Genomic DNA, 20,605 nt, shown 5'->3' with positions numbered 1-20,605 from the left:
CCTGTATTTTTCCAGAGCTTGTGGTAGCCTGGGGATTTAGATATGGGAATTGCACAAACATAGTTGAAAACGAGCCTTATTTATTGCCTCTGTTTGTTGTTCGTTGCTGGCTTTACTTTACAAGCCAATGGGAGAGGGGAGAATTAAGATGGGGAGGGCTACTTCAGTGTGGTTTCTGGAAGGGGTAGTGCAAGCAAATGTGGGTTTGTTCAGTTAGCTATGCATTCTGTCTCTTGCCATTTCTTCAGATGCTCACCTGAAAAACTTCAAAAATACACTCAACAGGGCAGTAAAACCTCCCTAAACAGAGCTTGCTTCAGCTCCAGAACAAACTCGACCTTGGCGTTTATCTCATAACCCCAATAAATCCTACTCCAGATGAAGCCTAAGGGAAGACGGCATCCTGTAGCATACCCTAAAGGTGATGAAATCAAAGACGCAAAAGGCCAAAGAGGGAGAGTGCATAGCAGAAGGTCCATCACTGCAAACAGTCAGATGCAAGCTCCTCTTAAATCACTGGGTTGACTCGGCTCAGATGTCAGAGATGCAGGTAGCCAGCTAGCTGGCTGCACAAAGGTAGATCTTAAATATGCAGTGGTAGAAAAGGAGTCCTGCATAGGGAAACATCTGGGAAGCTGGAGCAACATTTAGCTCAAACAAGGATTTATAGTATAACATTAACCCCAAAGATTGGTTATTGCATTTACCTGGTTGATCTGCTTCTTACAACATAGGAACTATTGCTATTGCTACTCCTGAAGTTTTTAAATTCTGGACAGATTAGTTGTATTTAGGGATGGGTTAACACCATTTGTGTACTTTGCAAAAATTTTAGCTCTGGAAGTGCTCTGTGTTGGTCAAAAGCATTTTTTGAGCTTCATTAGTATACAAAAGGTGACATTTATACAAAGGTGTCATTTAACTGATCTTTGGATAATTATTTTTGCAGTACCCCCAAAAGCTGGCATTGCAAGAACTTTGGTACTTTTTTTCTTGTCAAACTTTGCCTGGAGCCCTGTTGTGCCAAGAGTTGTCAGGACATGGAACAGCTGCGGGGAAAGATTCGGGGTCTAGATGGTAGCTATGCTCAGTATTTCAGGGAAGTCATAATTCATGGCTATTTTTTAATTTTTTTTTTTAAAGTCTTAGTTAAACAACCATAAATTATGAACAGTCCATTTGCAAATGTAAGCATTCAGCCAGTGGCAGACGCCAATGGGAGGGACTCGATCACGTGGCCCCGTGTGAACGGGAAAGGCTCTCTCTTATCAGCTTTATCCTTTTCAGTTTAGAAAACAGGATTTTTAATTTTTTTTTTTCTTGGAGGGTTCATTTATCGCATTGTGCATGTATGGTGAGGAAGAGATGGGATGAAAATATCCTCGTAATTTTGAGAAGGGAACAAGTGGCTTGCACTAATGCTTCTGATAACCTGGCTGCTGCTATGTGTCAGAGGTCATAGTTAAATAGATGGTTTGTCTTTTTTTGAGAGAGAGAGAGAGGGAGAGAGACTGTACACATAAGGCTTTGGCTGAGTCAGTGCCGCTGCCTAAAATGGCTTTTCTTCACGTCTGCAGCTTCTCCTCTCAATGTCTTTCATTTAGTCCTTTGTTAACTTACAGTTAACGTGATAATTGATCAGGACATTCTTGATTTAAAAAGCTGAATAAAAGCAGTCACAGAGGCTGGATCCATATGAGGAAGTTTTAAATGGTGCTAGGGACACGCTGAATCATCGCAACCCTTAAATTACTAGCAGGGTCCCCAGCATGATGCTCAAGTGGCTCTGAAGCAGGAGTAACCTGTGCCCGAAGACACCTTCTGTCTCTGAGGGATGTTTCTCTCTTCCCCTCTCCTTAGGAAGAGGGGTCCAAGCCCTTAGGTTGGGCTGTGATTTCTGCACCATCTTCTCATGCCTTGGTTTGCTCTTCCACGTTCCGTGGTGTTGCTGTGGGCTTTCTGAAACATTAAGTCACCTGGTCGAGGCCAAGGTATATATTTTTTTTGGCTATTTCCAGCTCCTGCAGGAAGTCCTCCCCCCTTATCCACTTGCAGTTTTACAAAGACTTTAAGGAAATGATTGTGAGGTCTGTAATGAGGTTGTCTCCCCCAGGAAAGCAAGTGATATTTATCTGCTTTCAGCATCCCTCTGTGAAACTTGGTAATTTCTCAGATGCTGGCCGTGGGAACGCCTTTGAAGTCAAGAGGCTGCCTTTGCTGTTGGCACAGGAGCCTTCAGCAAGAGAAAACCAAAGCCTATTTTTCTAGTCACCAAAGTCACTTTGCCTAGTTTCGTTTAGTATTTTTAAAAAAAATAAATGGCCAACTGTATTGCAAGTCTGAATTCTGTTGCTGTGTTAAAAAAAACAGTTTTTTTTCACTGAGGTTTCTTTTTTTTTTTTCTTCCCTATGTAGCTTTTCCCTGCTCCTATCTATTGCATGCCTTTTTTCCCACCGATCACTTGCACAAAATTTATTACACACCAGTTAGAAGCTAGTCACCATATTCCTGGGACAAGTTTTCTTCTTTAGAGGACTTGTAGTATGAGAAGACAGTGCCTCCAGAGCAGAAGAAATCCCCTTCCTTATTTTCCATTTCCTCAACCAGGATGGTGTTTTGATCTTCTGTCAGTTAGTGGCAGCTGATTAGAAAATTCTCAGAGAAAAAAAGAAACACCTTGTCAGCATGTCAAACACCCAAGAAGAATTTGAGAGCAGGAGGGAAGATTGCTGCCTTTGGCCCCCGGAGGAGGGCAGGGTTCAGTTTTCAGGGGGTCATGGAGCATGACCGATGCTTGCAGGGACCTGCTCGTGGGACCTTCCATGGTCTTCAGCATCTGTCTGAAGCTTTGCACTCCTCCGAATTGTTAAAGGTTGGTCCGTAAGACTGGTTTGTAGATAAACTACAGTGAGGAATTCGGTGGGTAAGACTTGGGAAGATTGCAGCAGTAGCTCAACTCTTTCATGTGTCCAGCAGACATGGGAGATGTGTTGAAGCCAAGCAAAGCTTTGGCACAGCTAGGGTGTCACGTTTTAACTATTTTGCATGAGAAAGATGAAGCAGCAGAAGTAGGCAAAAGGAAAAAAATACACAAATTGTTTTTCTATGGATTTATGTATTGATATCTCGAAAATCTTTGTTGACACTTTAATTTGGGACTGGTTTTTGAATTTTGGGATACTTTGCACTCTTCCTTTTTGTTAGTGCACATAGAGCCACCTTTGTATTAGAAATAAATTACTTTGTGATCTTGCTAGTAGAGAAATAATTTGTCTTAATCGAATGACTACCTTCTAGTCCTTAATTTAATGTTTTCCCTGTGTGTAATTCTCATTACACACTAGCATCAAGGGGAGCCGTAGTAAACAAGGGCTCTTCTGCAGGTCTAAATGTGTACAAAGTTATTCCTGTGTCTTAAAACAACAGAGCTACAGGAAGCTTTAGCTTGGCTCTCAGTTGGGATTCAGGCACTTTCAGTGAAGTCAAGAACATGAGATAGAAGAACCGAGGTGAGCTTTTGCATTTCAACAGTCATACATTAGTAGTAGCTTTTAAAACTGAATGAAATCATAACCAATTGCAACTATTGTACAAAAAAGTGATGATGGTTTCTGCAAAAATTCATTTCAAATTAGATTTGTGTGCAGTTGCATGAATGCTTTTCTCTCTGAAAGCATATTAGATATTTGTTCCAGCCTTTGCTTTTTCACAGCCGTGGCAGGAAAGAAATTCCGCATATTGTACCTCTGTAAGGTATGAGTTGGAAGCAGGTGTAACAATGGTTTTAAAATAAAAGGCCACAAGAAGTGCTATTTACTCTGACTATTCCAGTTCAAGGCTGTTATTAATTTAAAGAAAACCACATTTGAAGTGTCTTACCACAAGTGAATGCTTTTCTGTTTGTTTCTTGTCTTTTGGAAGTGTAGTGTGTCAGCAACGGTCCAGTGCTGAGTTCAAGTGACGAGGTATTCCCCTGCCACGGGTTTCTTTGCCTGTGGACAGACACAGTGACCGTGTTGGAATATGTGTATGATGGTTGTTTCTAGACGTGGTCAAAATACAGTTTAACCTTGCAGAGCAGATCACATCTGATCATACAGATCAAACCAACTGCTGCTGAAGTGCGTGACAGCAGCACTATTCAGTACCACGGGAAACATTTTGGTTAGTGGGGAAGCGTGTTTCAGTAACACATGGCTGCTTGGGCTTTTGTAATTAGGTTTCACAGCAGAGTGACGAGTAGGTTGTAATATAAATAGGGCTTTGAGAAACTGAGCTGAAAACATGTGACAATTGGTTGGTTTTATCTGTGTTTCATGTATTATTCTGAAACAGTTTTTTATGACTGGTCCCCACTAAAGAATAACAGCAGAGCTGGAGGTGGTTTTGCCTCTCGGAGGCCAAGTCAGGGACCCGAGCATCAGTCATTAGAGAAGCATGGTGCTGAGCCAGAGTAATTTTTTTATCCAGAAGAAGCTAACACGAGGCTTATCATAAGCACAGGCAACTCAATATCAACATATCTACAGACGCTGCAGCTGTCGAGCGGGTGCCACGGCAGAAGCGGGGAGGAAGACGTGGCGGGGAGGCAGCTGGCCGTTTGCCGATGAGGGTGTAGGAGACGGGCACCTACGTCAGAAAGAGACACCCCAACGCCTCCACCTGTTCATAGTCAATGGAGAGGAATAGGCGTTTTGGGGGCATGATTCATCCGATTGTAGCACAGGAGCCTAAAACTGGGCGGGGAAATTGTTCCCTAGAAACAGCCATTTCTTTCTGTTGGCTTTGAAGGAAACCTGGAGTTCCCAGCTCAAGTCCAAGTGCCTGCACCACAGCTGTCTGAAGTTAGGCGAGATGAACTTCACCCTTAGTGTCTATGAACTAGAGCAGGGTGAGAAGACTGAAGTCTTCCCTACCTAAAATCCATAGTTTTTACCTGCTCAGTAGAATACTGAACAGGTACTTGGAAAGGATGTACTCTTCCTGCTTGCAGGTGAGACAGGAGCCTGAGTGGAGTGATGTATGTAATCCTTTTTTTTTTTTTTTTTTTTTAATGTAGTTACATATATCGGTGTACAATATATGTAACTTACATCCCAAAAGCTATATACTGTGTCATATTACTGAAATTGAGGTATTTTACACCATTTTTAGAGCATGAACTGTATCTCAGTAATGCGGCTGTAATGGACCATCTTCCTTCTAGTTTATGGAACAAATTGTTGAAAATAAACCCTTTTTTTAATGCATACAGTATTTTCTTTTTCTTCTTTTTTTACAGTGCTTTATCTTTTTAATTGATATGACTTTTATTTAGTGAAATCTGTCTGTTTATTCTTGCCTGGAAGCAAATAGGATCAGGCATGTTGGGGTCAAGAAACAAACAGGATGCACAATGTGAACACGATTCTTTCTGAGGAGGAGCGGGGACCTCTTGGCCACCAATGATTCCTGGTTTCTCAGCCTTGGCAAAATGCAGCCTTGGATAGGGGTGGCCACAAAGGTGTGGGGTAGCAGCTGTCCCATCACTAGACTCGATATACACCCATCATCTGGCAACGTCATTGCACAAGAGGGCTCTAACTAGTCTGCCCTTTGTTTGTTTTTATTGATCTCCACCATGTTATTCTATTTTGAAGCTTATGTTTGGTAGAGTAGGTAGGTTATTTGTTGGGGTTTTTTGCTTTTGGTTTCGTTGGGTTTTTTTTGTTTAGCAGACTGTCCATGATAAAAGCCCATAGAAATAGTAGTTTTGTTTCTTAATTCTTCCTATTTTCCTGATTGCCCTTTACCACAGTTGTTGAGACATGTTTTACAAAACACAGAGCAAATTAAAGTGGTAATTACTGTCTTTTAAAACTTCTAATTGCACTTTCTACTTTCAGTATTTACATTCCAGACTCTTCCCTAGGAGAGGCTTACTCCTGTAGCCATTGTCTGTGTCGAGCCAATAGCTCTGATACCATTTTCCACTGGTAGCGGTGTGTGTAGTGGCAAGACTGTGTGACATGAGCAATCCCTAAGCAAGCTCATAATCATATGGTTGTTTTTTTTTTCTTGTGTGGTTAAATAAAAAACCTGCTTGATCTGTGCATATCTGTGATCTTCTGTGGAGGGTGAGACCAAATGTACATATACTGGCTTTCTCAGAAACATGTTTTAGCAACTGTTTGTTTGTTTTCTTTTGTTTTTTTTTAAGCTTGCCACATTCATAATGTGATTTATTTTTATAGTGAGAGAACCTTAGAGTTACACTAGACTTTCTTTGAGCCTGCTCTGCTATCATCAGCTATGACTTTCTTCCTGCAAATGACACTTTAAAAGACTTGCTTTGGAAAATACTGTGTCTGTAGTAAATGGTATTTTCTGAAAACCTCTTCCTGTTGAATGGTTGCCTTTTCAGAGAGTGTGCATCTTATTATTTATTACTACCAGTCAGCTTGATTTCTGTTTTCCCAGCTGCCTCTTTTTTTTTCTGTATCTGATGCAAAATAACCATCAAGACAGAAGGGTCATGCCTGAAAGCAGACTTAGGAAGGAAAGCGGGGAGGAAGTAATGTCAAGTGACTAAAGCCGTAAGAATTAGGGAAAGTATTACGGCACGTATATCAAGCACTCCCTGTTATGCCCCTTGCTCTTGTAGCAAGTGTCCTCTAAAATAGTGATCTTCAGCCAGGGTCTCATGGGAAACTTGGTGCCTGTGAGAGCTGCGTCCAGTCCTGACAGCCACAGGACTCCCTCACCCCCAGCTTGATGGGAAGAACAGAAGATTAAGGTACTTGCAGCAAGTTGCTTGCCCAGTATTACTGCCAGCAAAGTTTAGCATTTACTGTGCTGCGCCACTCCTCTGTATTGTCAGCTTTTATGCTGCAGAATGATGTCGTGGGAGTCTGGTATTACCTACTGGAGTGAAGTCAATGTATTGGATACTACATTGAGATTCTGCCTCTGGCCCATAATGGGACACTGCTGCTACTTGGTTTTATGTGCTAAAAATCACCTTGTTATTTGGTACTCCCTCCTGTACTCATCTTCAAGTGATGGAGTATAGGTCTGCTGAAGTATTAATCAGTAAGTGGTTAGACTGGATGTAGTCTAACTACCATTATTGTAATTATTTTTTTTTCTACCCCCCAGCTTGGCGATCCATCTATTTTCCCTGCTGTCATCGTGGAGCATGTTCCTAGCGCAGACCTTCTACATAACTACTCTGGCTTAACCTGTGTGGATGAACCTAGTGACATGATCACTGAGAGCTCTCTGGACGTCGCAGAAGAGCAAATCATAGAAGATGATGATATCACCCTCACAGGTTGGCAATAAAAACATTTCTGTGTCATGTTTTTGCACCAAGATGGCTGTGGCTAATGGTGGAAAAAAGCTTGATGACAGAAACCAACAGGAAACAAAATTATAGTAGTATTGAATGCTGTTAATTCTGTACAAGACGGAGAAAATATCATTAATACTATTAGCAGGTGGCTTGCAATCCCAGCTGCACAGCTGATAATGGTCAAGTGTTTCATCCATCAACAGAGAAAAAGACAGGGTCCTGCTCAGAGTACCAACAAGATTTTTCTTTGCTCTTTGTAGGACTTGTTTGCTCTTACTTAATGGTTGGTACTTACCTAAGTAAATGTACATACCAAAAAGCAGGAATATGCAGCTTGAGTAGATGTACTGCTTTTAGGTTCCTGAGGGTATACAATTAGCCATAAACTGTGCACGTTATAGTGACTTACTGATGTAGGTATTCTCAGCATAGTATTCATTTCGGACCTCTAATAATGATTAATGCCTAAAATATAGATGTTCTGTGTAAATTGTGTTACAAAGGTAGCCCCAAACACAAAAAAATTCTCAAGAGGAAAGCTCAAATATGTGACACATATTTTAAAAAATAACCCCTCACTGAATGCACATATTTGAAGCATTTTTGCAGAACAAGTCTGAAAGGTGGGGTAGATATTTCACAGAGAGAGGATCTGTTTCTGCATCTTCTTTCAGCCATTAGGCTTCACACCTGGACTGTCTCCAGGGCTGGAGACAGCTTGCTGGTTTCAGTCATGCTTTTGACATTTCCAAAGGCATACTCTGATACAATCTTTTACCACCAAAAGCAAAAGCAAAACTCAACAAAACTTGACATCAGGAACAGTTCACAGAGTAAATTGACATGAGCTGTTCTCAGTAAATGGTTTTATCTGATAAAAATGACTCCTTTTTTTTCTTAGTAGTGAATTATCTGTGAACAGACTGTGACCGTACAAATAAGTTAGCTGATTATTCAAGAAGGTTTTACATACTTAAACATTATTTCAAGTTGAGACCTCTTGCCAAGTATTCACTTGCTATTCATATTAATTATTCACACTGCAACTGGCATTTCCTCAGCGTGTTACTTAAGCACCACTTAATGCGGCTGTGTGAATTTTTCATAGTGGATTGTTTTTATGAATCCATATTCACTGTAATATATTGTGCGTGAATTTTTACTTGCATGAGTAATTGTGAAACTCCACTTTTGTGAATGCTCTTGTTAACGTTTTTTTTGTTGCTGGTCACATGAGAAGGGTTTGCAGATTGCTGCCAGAGACTGAAAATATGTAATCCTTGTAACCGATGGTGTCCAAGGGTTTCTGGGATACTTTGGAGGCAGACAAGTATGGTATTGTTCCCGTCATCCATTGTAGTTCAAGCAGTCTGCTTTTCTTTAAAGGTAAAGTCCTTAGAAAACCAGAGCTGCCACTTTGCAGAGATTATTGTTGTGGAGGAGATGTTAACTAATCACCTGTTCCACACTCTCCATCCCGCTAGCTACTGTGCATGCTGTGAGCTTTCCTTGGAAAAGGTCGGGCAGGGACCAGCACCGCTGCTGAAAGCTCCTGCTCGGGATGCACGGCGGGCAGCACTGGCAGCTCAGCCCCCGGTTTCTGGCAAAATTTTCGGGCAGAATTCGGGGGCCCGGGGGTGCGAAGGCACCCCACGGGAGGTGAGGAGGGGACGCTGGGGAAGGAGCACCCCGTCACCTCCCTGCCCGCTGCAGGCAAGCATCAGCTGCGGCCGCAGCTGCCCGCTTGCGCTGCAAGGCGGCTGCTGCGGAAGAGACGCGGCTCAAGCAAGGCTTGCCGTAGGCTTCCTCTGAAATGGGGCTAATCGTAACTGAAATTTCCCACCTACTCGATTTTTCAGCTGCTTTTCTTTCCTCCCTTCTTTGAAGTTCCCTTCTTGATTTTTTCCGTGGGGCGTGTTTGGTCTCAACAGTGAAATGCGTTGTTTTGCTCTTTGAAGTTTGTACCAGTCTTCTCAGTTACTTCCATGTTATGCCTTTGAGAGAGGATCAGACATTATGAAGATTGTACTAATTCCACATTAAAATATTCGTAAGACTGAAGTTCACAGCAAAACGAAACTGAAACCACCATCATTTGTGACTAAACATTACTGAGAAATGGCTGCTTAATATGCAGGATTGGGGTTTTTTTAAAGTTACTGTTTTTTCAGTACTGTTTTATGACTCTGTCATACGTTAAGTTTCTGTCTTCTCCTGAACTAACAGAAACTAGCAGTAGGTCTGCTGAAACTGAAGCAAATAGTTTTTAGGGATCTATCTGCAGAATGATGGGCACTGGTAGGTTTTTCCATCTATAGGATGTAGCTTCAGCCCTTCAAAACCACAGCTATTGCACATTGGTGATTACTTACTGTAGTAGGAATTATAACCTGCAGAAAACTATAACAGCATCTGTTTCACATGAAACCCTGCTGAAAGATGGCTAACATCCAGCTTTTTAGTTAGGTTAATGCTCATGCTGTAATTTTTTTTATAATGAATAGGCAGACCGGCCTTATCGCCCTCCTCTTTAAAAGCACTTTTCCCTGCAAAAACTGTGATGGCAATTTATATGGTCAGTTTGTTGCCAATATTACGGGTTTTTAAATGATTAACCATCATGTAGTAAAAGGTGATTAACAAAATAAATCGTAGCATTTGGCTTTGAATGAAGTTTTATCTCTAAAGGGAATATCGGATTTATTTTTTTTTCTCTGAAAAATATAGGGGATAACGTTTTGTGCAGAATAAATTCTACGCCAACATGTCGGATGGTACAATTTGCTATACTTTATGTAACTTATTAATGTGACTAATTATGGTTATAAGGTGCACAGGAAGGAGGAACTAATGGGATTATGTAACTTCCCGAAAACATTTTTTAATTGTTATTATTTTTTTTTTTAACTTTGTCATGTCTGGCCAGTTTAATTTAGAAAAATAACAGTTAATCAAACTCTGCCATTTTGTGGTTCACCTGTTCTGCTGTTGTTTTTGTGGGATCAGGGTAGCGGCTGCACTGAAGACAGTTTGGGGGGGGATGAGAGAGGAAGGACAGAAAATTTGTGCTTAGATGCCCTGTGCCATAGTCTGAATAGGGAGCGTGGAAGTGTGCATTTTCACAAATCAATAACGGTGCTTAATAACCAGTTCAGAATTTATTTTACAGCATTTCGAAGTTCAGTAGCATTTGGCTTGTACATTCAGTGAAGCTCTAGCGTTCGTGGCACAAGCCAAGCTGGTCAGGTAGGAGAATGAAGGCAAAGAGATGTTAGGTACTGCAGTCCTGCACAAACCCAGCGTCTTTGCTGATCGTTTGTGATGCTACAAAGAAGCCAAAAGGAGTAGTTAGGTGGAAACTGAACTTCATAGTGTTAATCCGTGAGGATTTTGAGTTAACAAGATGCCAGTTGTAAAAACAACGGGTACAGTTTCAATTACTTTGTAAAGAAATTACTCACTGCTGCACGTAGCATCTGGTTAAAAACAGTGAGGTTTTTTTCATATAGCTCCCCAGTGAGATAATTTTCTTTACAAATTCTAAAGCCTTATTTAAAAAAGAAGATGAAGGGTGATGTGTAGGTCTCCTGAAACACCTGTGTTCTTAAACTCGGTTTTCCAGTGTCGATTAACAATCAGCTCAGAGTTGGTACTAAAAAGCAATTGCTTAAATTTAACAGCCAGCTGTTCTGCAGAAGTGAGCTATGTCCATGCTTAATGGTTCTCTTTCTACTTTTAGCAACTTTAGATTTCTTCTGATGTTATTTTGAGGCTCTGCCATCCCTGTTTTTGTCTATAGTAAAACCAGCAGTGAATTTAAACACAGCTGTGACTAGCACAGCCCTTATCTTGGCCTGGACAAGGACTCACGTTGTACACGCTACGAGCTGCCGGCCACCAGGGAAGCAATGGGAGCAGGACAGGATCGTTGAAAGCGGTATAAAGCTTTCAAAAAAGACATTAGGCAGGAGTAGGGAAAGCAGGACTTTGGACTGAGGTGGGGAACTTCCAGCGTGAGGCATAGTTTCTTCCTGTGCCAGGTGAGAAGAGCAGAAAGCTGTGTTTGGGCAAGCCTTGCGCTAACGGTGAGTGCTGATTCATAGCGAACCTCGATTCACAGTAACTGGGCTGTAATTGGCATGCAGATACAGAGGCTTACATTTGTGGCTTACTCAGATAAACAAGAACTTGTAGAGTACCCTGAGAGAAAAAAGATGAAGTTACTTTTGGGTGTGGTTTTCCCTTCCCCCATCCCTTTTTTTCTTTTTCCTCCCCTCTCCCCCTTTTTTCTTTTTCCTCTCCCCCTTTTTTCTTTTTCCTCTCCCCCTTTTTTCTTTTTCCTCTCCCCCTTTTTTCTTTTTCCTCTCCCCCTTTTTTCTTTTTCCTCCTCCCCTTTTTTCTTTTTTCTCCTCCCCTTTTTTCTCCTCCCCTTTTTTCTTTTTTCTCCTCCCCTTTTTTCCTTCCTTTCCTCCCCCCTTTTTTCCTTCCTTTCCTCCCCCTTTTTTCCTTCCTTTCCTCCCCCCTTTTTTCCTTCCTTTCCTCCCCCCTTTTTTCCTTCCTTTCCTCCCCCCTTTTTTCCTTCCTTTCCTCCCCCCTTTTTTCCTTCCTTTCCTCCCCCCTTTTTTCCTTCCTTTCCTCCCCCCTTTTTTCCTTCCTTTCCTCCCCCCTTTTTTCCTTCCTTTCCTCCCCCCTTTTTTCCTTCCTTTCCTCCCCCCTTTTTTCCTTCCTTTCCTCCCCCCTTTTTTCCTTCCTTTCCTCCCCCCTTTTTTCCTTCCTTCTTTTTCCCTCTTTTTTTCCTTTTTTTTTTAAAGTTTCTACCATTTAAGATAACATTTGAAATCTGATGCTTCTCAGATATGACCTCCCCCACCACCATTCTTTCAGCTCTGACTTTGCCAAAGTGTAACAAATGAGGTATTTCATCCCATTTCTTCTTAAATTTGTGACTGTATCATAACTGCCAGAGATAGGAATACTTTTCAGCAACATTAGGAGAAACACTAAAATAACAGACACCAACTTGCCTTTGGTGGTTGAGTTGGTTATCTCCAAGCGCTGTCTCAAGCGGAGTGATGCGAATTAGGATCCTGCTGCTAGTAGGACAGAGAGGTGTCCCTCCATCTCTTCTGTGCGGTGCTCCACACCTTGTTTGTGTTAGCTCTCGAGTTGTTGGAATTCAACTTGCTAACCCAGAAATACCCCAAAAACTTCTTTTCAGCCATTTTATAAAACTAAATTGTCTCACTGCGTAATCAAAAAAACGTGAAGCCTGGCTTCTCTTAAGTCACAGGAATTTGGATCATGAACCAGGGGCAGAGTTGGGAGGAAGAACCACAGCCCTGTTTTTTTCAGCAACAGGGAAATACTAATTTGGCTCAAACCACCTTGTGAAGTCATCTTCTAAGAGGCTTGAAGGGTGTTAGCACGCGCATTAATGTAGTTAAGAAACTTACTTTTGCCATTCCATGTCTGGGGATAGACAGATAGTTGGCGCTCCTTATAGTTTTTGTGAGCATCAAATTATGTTAATGTTTACATTTACATGATTTATATGACTATTAAGAGTTCCTTTGATTAGTCTTGGATGTGGATGGTCGATCTCTAGCCACACGGTGTAACAGCGATGTAAAGCTGGAGTCCTCTGCCTCGCCTGCCATTATTCCGAGCGAAGAATTGACTGCTCCGTCACCTCAGCACCTGAAAGCAAGCAGGCGGGTTTGCTCCTTGTAGAGCTTTTGCCAGCGAAGGAGCAAACAGCGGCTGCTCCCTCCTCCCCACCTGCAGCACCGAGAACCCGGGGGTACCACTGCTGGCTTTTAAATTGTATGTAGCAGCGTACACCAGCCCTGCTCAATGGCTGTGGCTGAGCTGGATCGTGGCGGGTTACCTTTGTTTCCATTCAGACAACGCCAGAACTGGTGACAACTGCTTTGGCAGTGCTGTGTGCCTATATTTAGGGTGACATCCTTATCGTGGTCTTCGTTATGCTGGTAGGCGGTGTGGAAAGTTCCCATCCAGATAAAACTTACAACCAGAAGCGATCAAGTCGGCACTGCCAGGACGAGCGTGAGCGTGCCTGCGGACCATGGGCTGCCCTCGGTTCTGTCTCCTCCTCAGCTGGCCGGACATTCCCTAGGGATGCTGTTCGGCTCCCGGGGCTGAGATGCTCTGGGGCTGAGCTCCTGAGCCTGCAAGCTGCACGACAAAAGTGTCAGTGGTTTGCTGCCCTTTCTCGCTCTATGGCTTCCCAAGCCAGGACCTTAGTCCATGCTCACTACCTCCCCTTTTCTCTTCATGCTGTCCTCTTCCCCAGCTCTGCATTTCTCATTTCTTAAGCCTCTTTGGAGATGCCAGCCAGAAGGTGCAGATCCTTAACTGTCTGAACATCTGTGCAAGATGTGGGGTGAAGGGGGTCCTGTAGACAACAGGGTGAGTTGCTGTTTGGGTCAGGGGTTCCCAACACCCATCTGCTTTATTCTGTCTTAGCCTGAGCCTCTGACACTTGGGGCATGGTAGGACTAAGGTCAAGAAAAAATCCAGAAGGTAAGGAGGCTTCTCCTGAGCTCGATGCACTGCCTGTAAATCACAGCTGGGTGGAGGAGGTAGGGCTGGTGTGTGAATGTATGCACTTGTCTTTGACCTCTCCTAATAATAGGATTGCTGAAGCTGTAAACATTTGGGGTGAAACTGGGGATTTTTTGCTTGGTTGGTTTTTTAATTGTGTGATTGTTTAGTGCTAGTGAGCTGGGTGCTTTGTTGTTACTGTGGTATTTTGATTTTTTTTTTCTTTAAAGTATAGAAATTCTGGCATAAACCTGTTGCTTTTATGCGAAGAAGAGATGTTGCAAGGTCATTGTGTTGTGTTTTATCGTGCATTTTTGCTTGCTCTGTCAGTTAGTCTGTCTGGGTTTTTTTTTTATTTGTTTTTTTTTGTGACTGCCCCACCCCAAATTCCTCAAAGCTAAACAAGGAGAGAGGGTGTGAAGCTGACTCATGACCAGACTGAGAAAGTAACTGAGGTTCACTGGTGTCCTAGGGAGGGGAATACTAATGCAGCCCTTTGTAGGGCTTTGATAGATGCAGGTGAATTCCCCAACGTAGCTTCAGATTTGTGTTAATGGATGAGGCAGCCTGGCCCGTGCATTTCCATCCAACAAAGAGTAATTTCTAAAAGAACGTGTTAAACAGTTCTACAGGTTTACGGTACCAGGTGCTGGAACTATCATCTAACTTGTTAGTCATGCTACAATTATTTTGAAAAAAATCCCCCCCCCCTTTTTTTTTTTTCCAAAGGTAAGGTAAGGTACTCCTCCAGTCAAACCAATATTATCTTCTTGGACAGTTGTTATTTTGCAAAATGATATTTTATTGGATTTTTTTGGTGCGTAGCTTCAGATGACCTTAATTATAAATTAATGCTCAAGAGCTTTGGATTTGTCTAATGACCACCCTCATGAGATTGATGAGAGATTGTCTAGTAGTCAAAGTTTTTGAAAAGTTTGCCAGCCCTCTGTATTGTTTTTCCTGTGTTACGTTTGCTTTCCACTGTGTTCCTGGAGCCTGCACTGTTAGCCCTACCTGAAATACCCATGGATTTGAGTGGTTTACAATTCAGTTACACCTTCGGATCATGTGCTCTCTAATTGAACTTGTGGAATATTTTTTTTTCTGTCCTCCAGGCTAAATAACAGGATATTTTTGGTGAACATCTGTTAATTATGGAATTCACTTCTTTTGGTCCACCATAAGAAGAAATTAGGTTTGCTTTTTTTAAAGGATACTGTCTGGAATATTGTTTGTGGTAGTGATATTTCTTAGGGTTCACGAGTATTGTGTTTTACTGCATGTGCTTGATCAGCAAAGAGAGGGGTTAGAAAGATGAGGCAGAAACAAAGGGTTTGTGTTGGTTTTGTTATTTTTTAAATACATACAATCTGAAAAATGTACTGTATTAAATAAATGAAATAAATATTTCAGTGTGCATTTTTCCCCAGCTAACCTGTTACTACTCATCTAGTAGAAGACAGTGTTTACCGCTTTTTTTTTTCTAGAAATGAAATAGGAATAAATACCATGTTAAGCTTTAAGTCCAGTTTGTATCTTGTTAAGAATTAATTTTTCTCTTTTGCTTTTAGTCGAAGCATCTTGTCATAATGGAGATGAAACAATGGAAACAATCGAGGCTGCTGAAGCACTTCTCAATATGGACTCCCCTGGTCCTATGTTGGATGAAAAAAGAATAAGTAAGTTTTTTATGAAAGCAAATCCAGTCTGTATTTGCCTTGTTTATTTGTGAAAGAAGGAGGGATTCAGTGCAGCGTGGTTGCATGGAATTGGTAAGATTATTTTGCTTCCAGGTAGCCTTTACGTACATAGTTTGGATATCAGAAATCCAGTGCTGTATGCAATGAAGGATTTTATTGCCATGCCAGAGTTGAACAGGTAAGGAAAGAATCGAAAATTACAGAGGGAAAGTGTGAATGAAGTCAGGTAGTTTAGATTGCAGTGTTTTGTTTGGCTGATAGAGGATTAGTCTGTTTATGTTGTCAAGATAAAAGAATATACACTTACATCTGCAGATTGCTTTAAATGTGAATAAAAGTGTGTGATCACCAAATAATTGCGCTTTTTGAGGGAGTGGGTTTTATCATTATATTGTTCTATTTTAATAGTGCTTCTGTAAAACATTGTTGGCGCATATATTCCATTATGAACTAGTCTTCTCTACCATGAAGGCCTTAAGTGTCATAGTTTTATTTTATTCTGTGTTTAAATTTTTGCTGTAAAAACCTAGCTTTTCAAAGTCCTTGTGGTTGTGTGAAAATACTCCTGTTGTCCCTTTTCCTTAAGCGACTATGTTTGGCACAACTGAAGATGATGATATGGTGGCTCCTATTACACACGTGTCAGTCACGCTTGATGGGATCCCTGAGGTGGTGGAAGTTCACCAAGCACCAGACCCTTACGCTGAATCACCAGAGACTCCAGAATTCGAACAACCAAAGAAGAAAAAAGGTAAGATGCTACTGGAGAACAGCGGCGTGGAGTAGGAGAGCACTGGGTGGCACACTCGCCTCCCCTGTGGGTGTCTGGAACCATTCTGGGTGCCAGCCCAAAATAACTGAGTGGGCTCAGCTAGACATACAGAGAACGCATTCTTTTACTGGGTAGTGTGAGTGCAAATGCTGGTGCTTAGATACTAATGATGTTGGAGAGGTAGCAATGATGGCTTATCCCATGGGAAACATGAATCTCTGCTTGTTCCTATTTATAATTTCTTCCTCAGAGCAGAACTGCAGTACAAGCCATAGAGCTTTTGTAACTGTGAATCCTGAAGTACTTTAATTAGCTCTTATTTAGCTTCAACTAAAGATACTTGATCTGTTCAGAATATGGGATGAGAATGAGGAGGGTTTTTTAGCTTTTCTTAAATATGAACGGTTTAATTTTATGTTTTTTTTAAATAGCTGCATGCTATAGTAAGTGTTAGTCCCATTTGCGGTAGGTAACGTTCACATAGTGTCCACTGAGTGATGTTCCATTAGATTCAGTGCTGTGCCAGAGTAATGAAGTGGTGTTAGACCTTCTGCTCCTGTTTTCCCACCCTGATTGAGTGTGGACCCCACCAGAGGTCCTGAAGCTGATGTCTGCGGTGGAAAAGAGTCATGCAGTGCAGGCAGATGTGAGGTGCTGTTGCAACAAACTTAAAAAAAAGGAAAAATAAAGGAAGAGAGTTACATTTCTGGAACTAATCCTAAGGCTGACTCAGAGCATGAGTACTTTGACAGGTTCCCCTGTGCAATAAAAGCCTTCCAGAACAGGGCTCCTGCTACCCAGCCATACTGCCGAATGAGAGTGCATTTTTGCTGCTACTTTTGCTGCTACTTCCAAATGTTGGGAGTCATTATGTGAGAGAGAGAGCACATCGGCCTCTGGAGATCTTGGGGAAGCCTCCTGAGCCCTGTGTGTGTCAGAAGGTCTGGTCGGGATGGGTGTGGGTCGGGAAGTCTCCGATTGCTGTAAGAAAGCTGAACTGAAACTGCTGTGGAGGAGAGCTTTACCAGCAGCTGCCCCGCGAGTGCTGCTGGGGAAATTACCATGGTGTGTGCACTACTGTGAGATAAGCAACTATAAGAGGATTTTAAACTGGTTTTGTTTTGTTTTGTTCTTTTCTTTTCTTCTTCTTTTTCATGTTGGCTGCTATGTGGGTCAAAACAAGGGGCTGCTGTCTGCCAGACATTTAACTTCTTTGGCTTGATGCTTTCATACCCTCTTTCGTGTTGTGCTTCTGCTTACTCCCACTCCTTCCTCCTCCCTAGCTGTAGGTTAGAAAACCAGTTGCTTCACAGCAAACGTGTTTGGTTTTGACAGTTATATCAGATAGAACAAATACTAGAAAAGATGCATCAGCTTAGTGTTACACTAACTACTAATTTTCAATGAAGTTGAGACTTCGTGAGGTAGATGGTATGGTCTGAGTGATGTTGAAGTATTACTTCAAAATGTCGAGGGATTTGTAAGGCATTGGTGTACAACAATTGCTGCAAAATCTTATAAATTTTGTAGTGCACTTTAGGATGACGTACAGTGTGTGGGGGGGGTTCTTTTGGGTTTGTGTTGTTTTTTTTTAAAGTGCAAACCGTTTCCCTTCCTTTGGTCAGTTTTGTGGCACAGCAAAGGACTGCGGTCATTTTGCCTTATTCGCACCACTCATGATTTTATAGACTTCTAGCATATATAACCCATAAGCTACATTTACAGGGTTGCATTGTGCAGAGCGTTGCCAGCTAACTGAGCCAGAATGGCACTGCCACGTGGAGCTCCTCCAAGGAAATGTTCTGCAAAAGTGATTTCACTTCCTTTCCTTGTGGGCCTTACTGCTGCAGTAAGAGAGCTGTATGCAGCCATCTGCTCAACTCCAAACCCATGATCAGCATGATGCTTGTACTCGTGAATGTCTGAGCACTGAGCTGTCGAGCTACAGATCAGAAAGACAGGAAAAACAAAGGGATGTCAGAGAAAGAAACTTGGAAATTTGCTGTACTAATACCTTCAGTCCCCTTCTTGCTATGGGAGGTATCTGGCAACAGGTGGTCACATAAGTTATATACACGTTATATTTTAGATGTAGACTACTTAATATGTTTTTACATACTTTTTTTTTTTAATAAACAAAACTCACTGAAAACAGTGCAAGAAAATGTACTGAACTTTTTCTGGTGTGGTGTAAAATATTTAATCAGTATGAGCATCTCGCTGTCTAAATATCACATTAATTTGTAACACAAATTTCTAACCTGAAGTGTTTTTGCAACCATGGAAATAGGAAAGTGGAAATACCAATTATAAATTCAATTGGCGATACAAAATTACGGTAGTTCCCCATAAGGCTTAGCTCTTTCACATTCTTCATTCTTCCTCTTTGTAAAATTCTCTCCTAAAAAGGAATTTAGTGATGTGCTATGAAAGGTAACAAATTCATGCTCTATTGAACCAAAGGAGGAAGCGTGCTAATGCTTAATGTGCTTTCAGAAAACATCTTCTTTTAAACAAAGGAAACATATCTTGTATGCCTCTGTTAACTGTCTTTTTGATGGTATCAGTCAGTGCCTGGAGATTATAGCTCGCAGTGTAGTCTAAAACCATCAGCTTAAGTATCTCTAGCCCAGATACAGAGCAGTAACATCAATACCTTTCTGTAAACAAGTTTCACATTCTTCACTGATTTCTAATTTTGGATGGGTTTCTGGTAGAGGATTGCCCAAATAGAATGTCCTGAAGTAGTCTAGGCTGAAGTAAGAGAGCCTAGAATTGCTGTAGCAGTAGTATTCATACTTAGTAGCCTAGGTTATCTCTCATAAGAAGTGCATAAATGATATGGGATCGCAGTAGTTCAGTCATGACCTAATTGAGCCCTCATCCACTTCATTTTCTTTTAAGAGCTGATCTCATTTGGACACAAGGTAATTAATGATACCAAAATAACACTCCCCACTCCTTAATTTACACCTGTACAAGAGGGGAGACAAGATGAGCACCGAACAGAGTCTTCCTATGACACAGCTCTAAGGGGAGAAAAGCACTTAGCCAAAGTTACCCTGAGGGACTTCTTGTGCGGTAGAAGCTCATCTATACAAGAGTGACTTCATCTAGACATTTTAGGGAAAACAGACATTCCTGCAACCAGTAATGGTGAGTGGAACAGAGCTGCTAAAAAACATACTCCAGTATTTCTTTATCCTTTTATATGCTGATATATTAAAAAACCAGCATTGTAGAATTTCCTCCCTCCCATCTCCATTCAAATCAAGGAAGACATTACTGGCCAGGATAATGGCTGAACTTTGTGTCCTGTCCCCAGTCATGAATCCTGTCTGAATGGAAGCAAGAAGATTAGAGGACTCCAGGCATTACTAGAGTTTCCTCACTGTAGCACTCTCAATTAGCTATCCCTCCTCCCCCTTGCCCTATCAAAAAAAGAGAGAGAAAGAAAAAGGTGCAAAAGTGGACTTAGCAAGACTGCTAATGTCAGAAGGTGAGTACTCAAGCCAGTGTTTCTTACGACTTCTTTATAGATACTGGGAAGCATAGAACAAAGCAGATAGCGCAGGCGGGCACTGAGCTGTTTCTTTCAGAGCTAGTGAAAAACCCTCACTCATACTCTGCAGCAGAGCCGTTTCCTTACTAAAACAGCCCCTAAAAACAAAACCAAAAGTGGAACGTCATAGTCTATGGGATTGCACAGGCCTATTAGTCTTGCCTCCTTAGAACATAAACTCTTTGGAAATGCAATAAATTGAGAAAAGGAAAAATACTTTCATTTAGATCTTTAATTATGACAATATGCTATTTGGACTAGAAGTATGTTTCTCTGGGTCCTATGTCTGCTTGGTCTATTCTGCCTCTCAAAAGAGCAAAGCTGGTACATGAATAATTTAGGTATTGTCAGTGTACTAAGCGGTCGCTGCAAAACCTGATAAGAGAAATTTTTATTTCATAACAAAGTTATGAAGGTTTCTGATTAATTACATTACCTGTAAAAGCTGCCATTGCAGGGAGTGAGAACTAATAAAGGAATAGGTTCAAGGTTTTACATTGAAAAATACTTCAGCATGGCTTGTATTTTTTACTCCAGTTATGTTTAGGTAGTTGATTTCTCAACATTTTCAAACGAATGCTCTTCGTTCTTGTTATCAGTTGTAACTAACTTCTTCCTTTCAGTCTTCCTCACTGGATAGAGCCACCGTGCTTATGACTAAAACCTGGTGTTT

The 20,605-nt window shown here is 41.6% G+C and overlaps 1 protein-coding gene across 5 annotated transcripts in view; it reads left to right on the top strand.

Moving 5' to 3' along the window:
• ELF1 (E74 like ETS transcription factor 1) overlaps positions 1-20,605 on the top strand; it is a 93,507-nt gene that overhangs the window by 53,223 nt on the left and 19,679 nt on the right. For all 5 annotated transcript variants that reach the window (XM_069802625.1, XM_069802623.1, XM_069802626.1 and 2 more), the window contains 3 exons: positions 7,139-7,313; positions 15,470-15,577; positions 16,185-16,349. In XM_069802625.1, coding sequence (XP_069658726.1) covers positions 7,139-7,313; positions 15,470-15,577; positions 16,185-16,349 — 448 coding nt within the window. The remainder of the gene's footprint in view (positions 1-7,138; positions 7,314-15,469; positions 15,578-16,184; positions 16,350-20,605) is intronic.

The sequence above is a fragment of the Haliaeetus albicilla genome, chromosome 15 (genome assembly GCF_947461875.1).
Source record: "Haliaeetus albicilla chromosome 15, bHalAlb1.1, whole genome shotgun sequence".
Classification (NCBI taxonomy): Eukaryota; Metazoa; Chordata; class Aves; order Accipitriformes; family Accipitridae; genus Haliaeetus; species Haliaeetus albicilla.
Note: the sequence above shows the minus strand (reverse complement) of the source record. Positions and strands in the feature narration are given on the sequence as shown.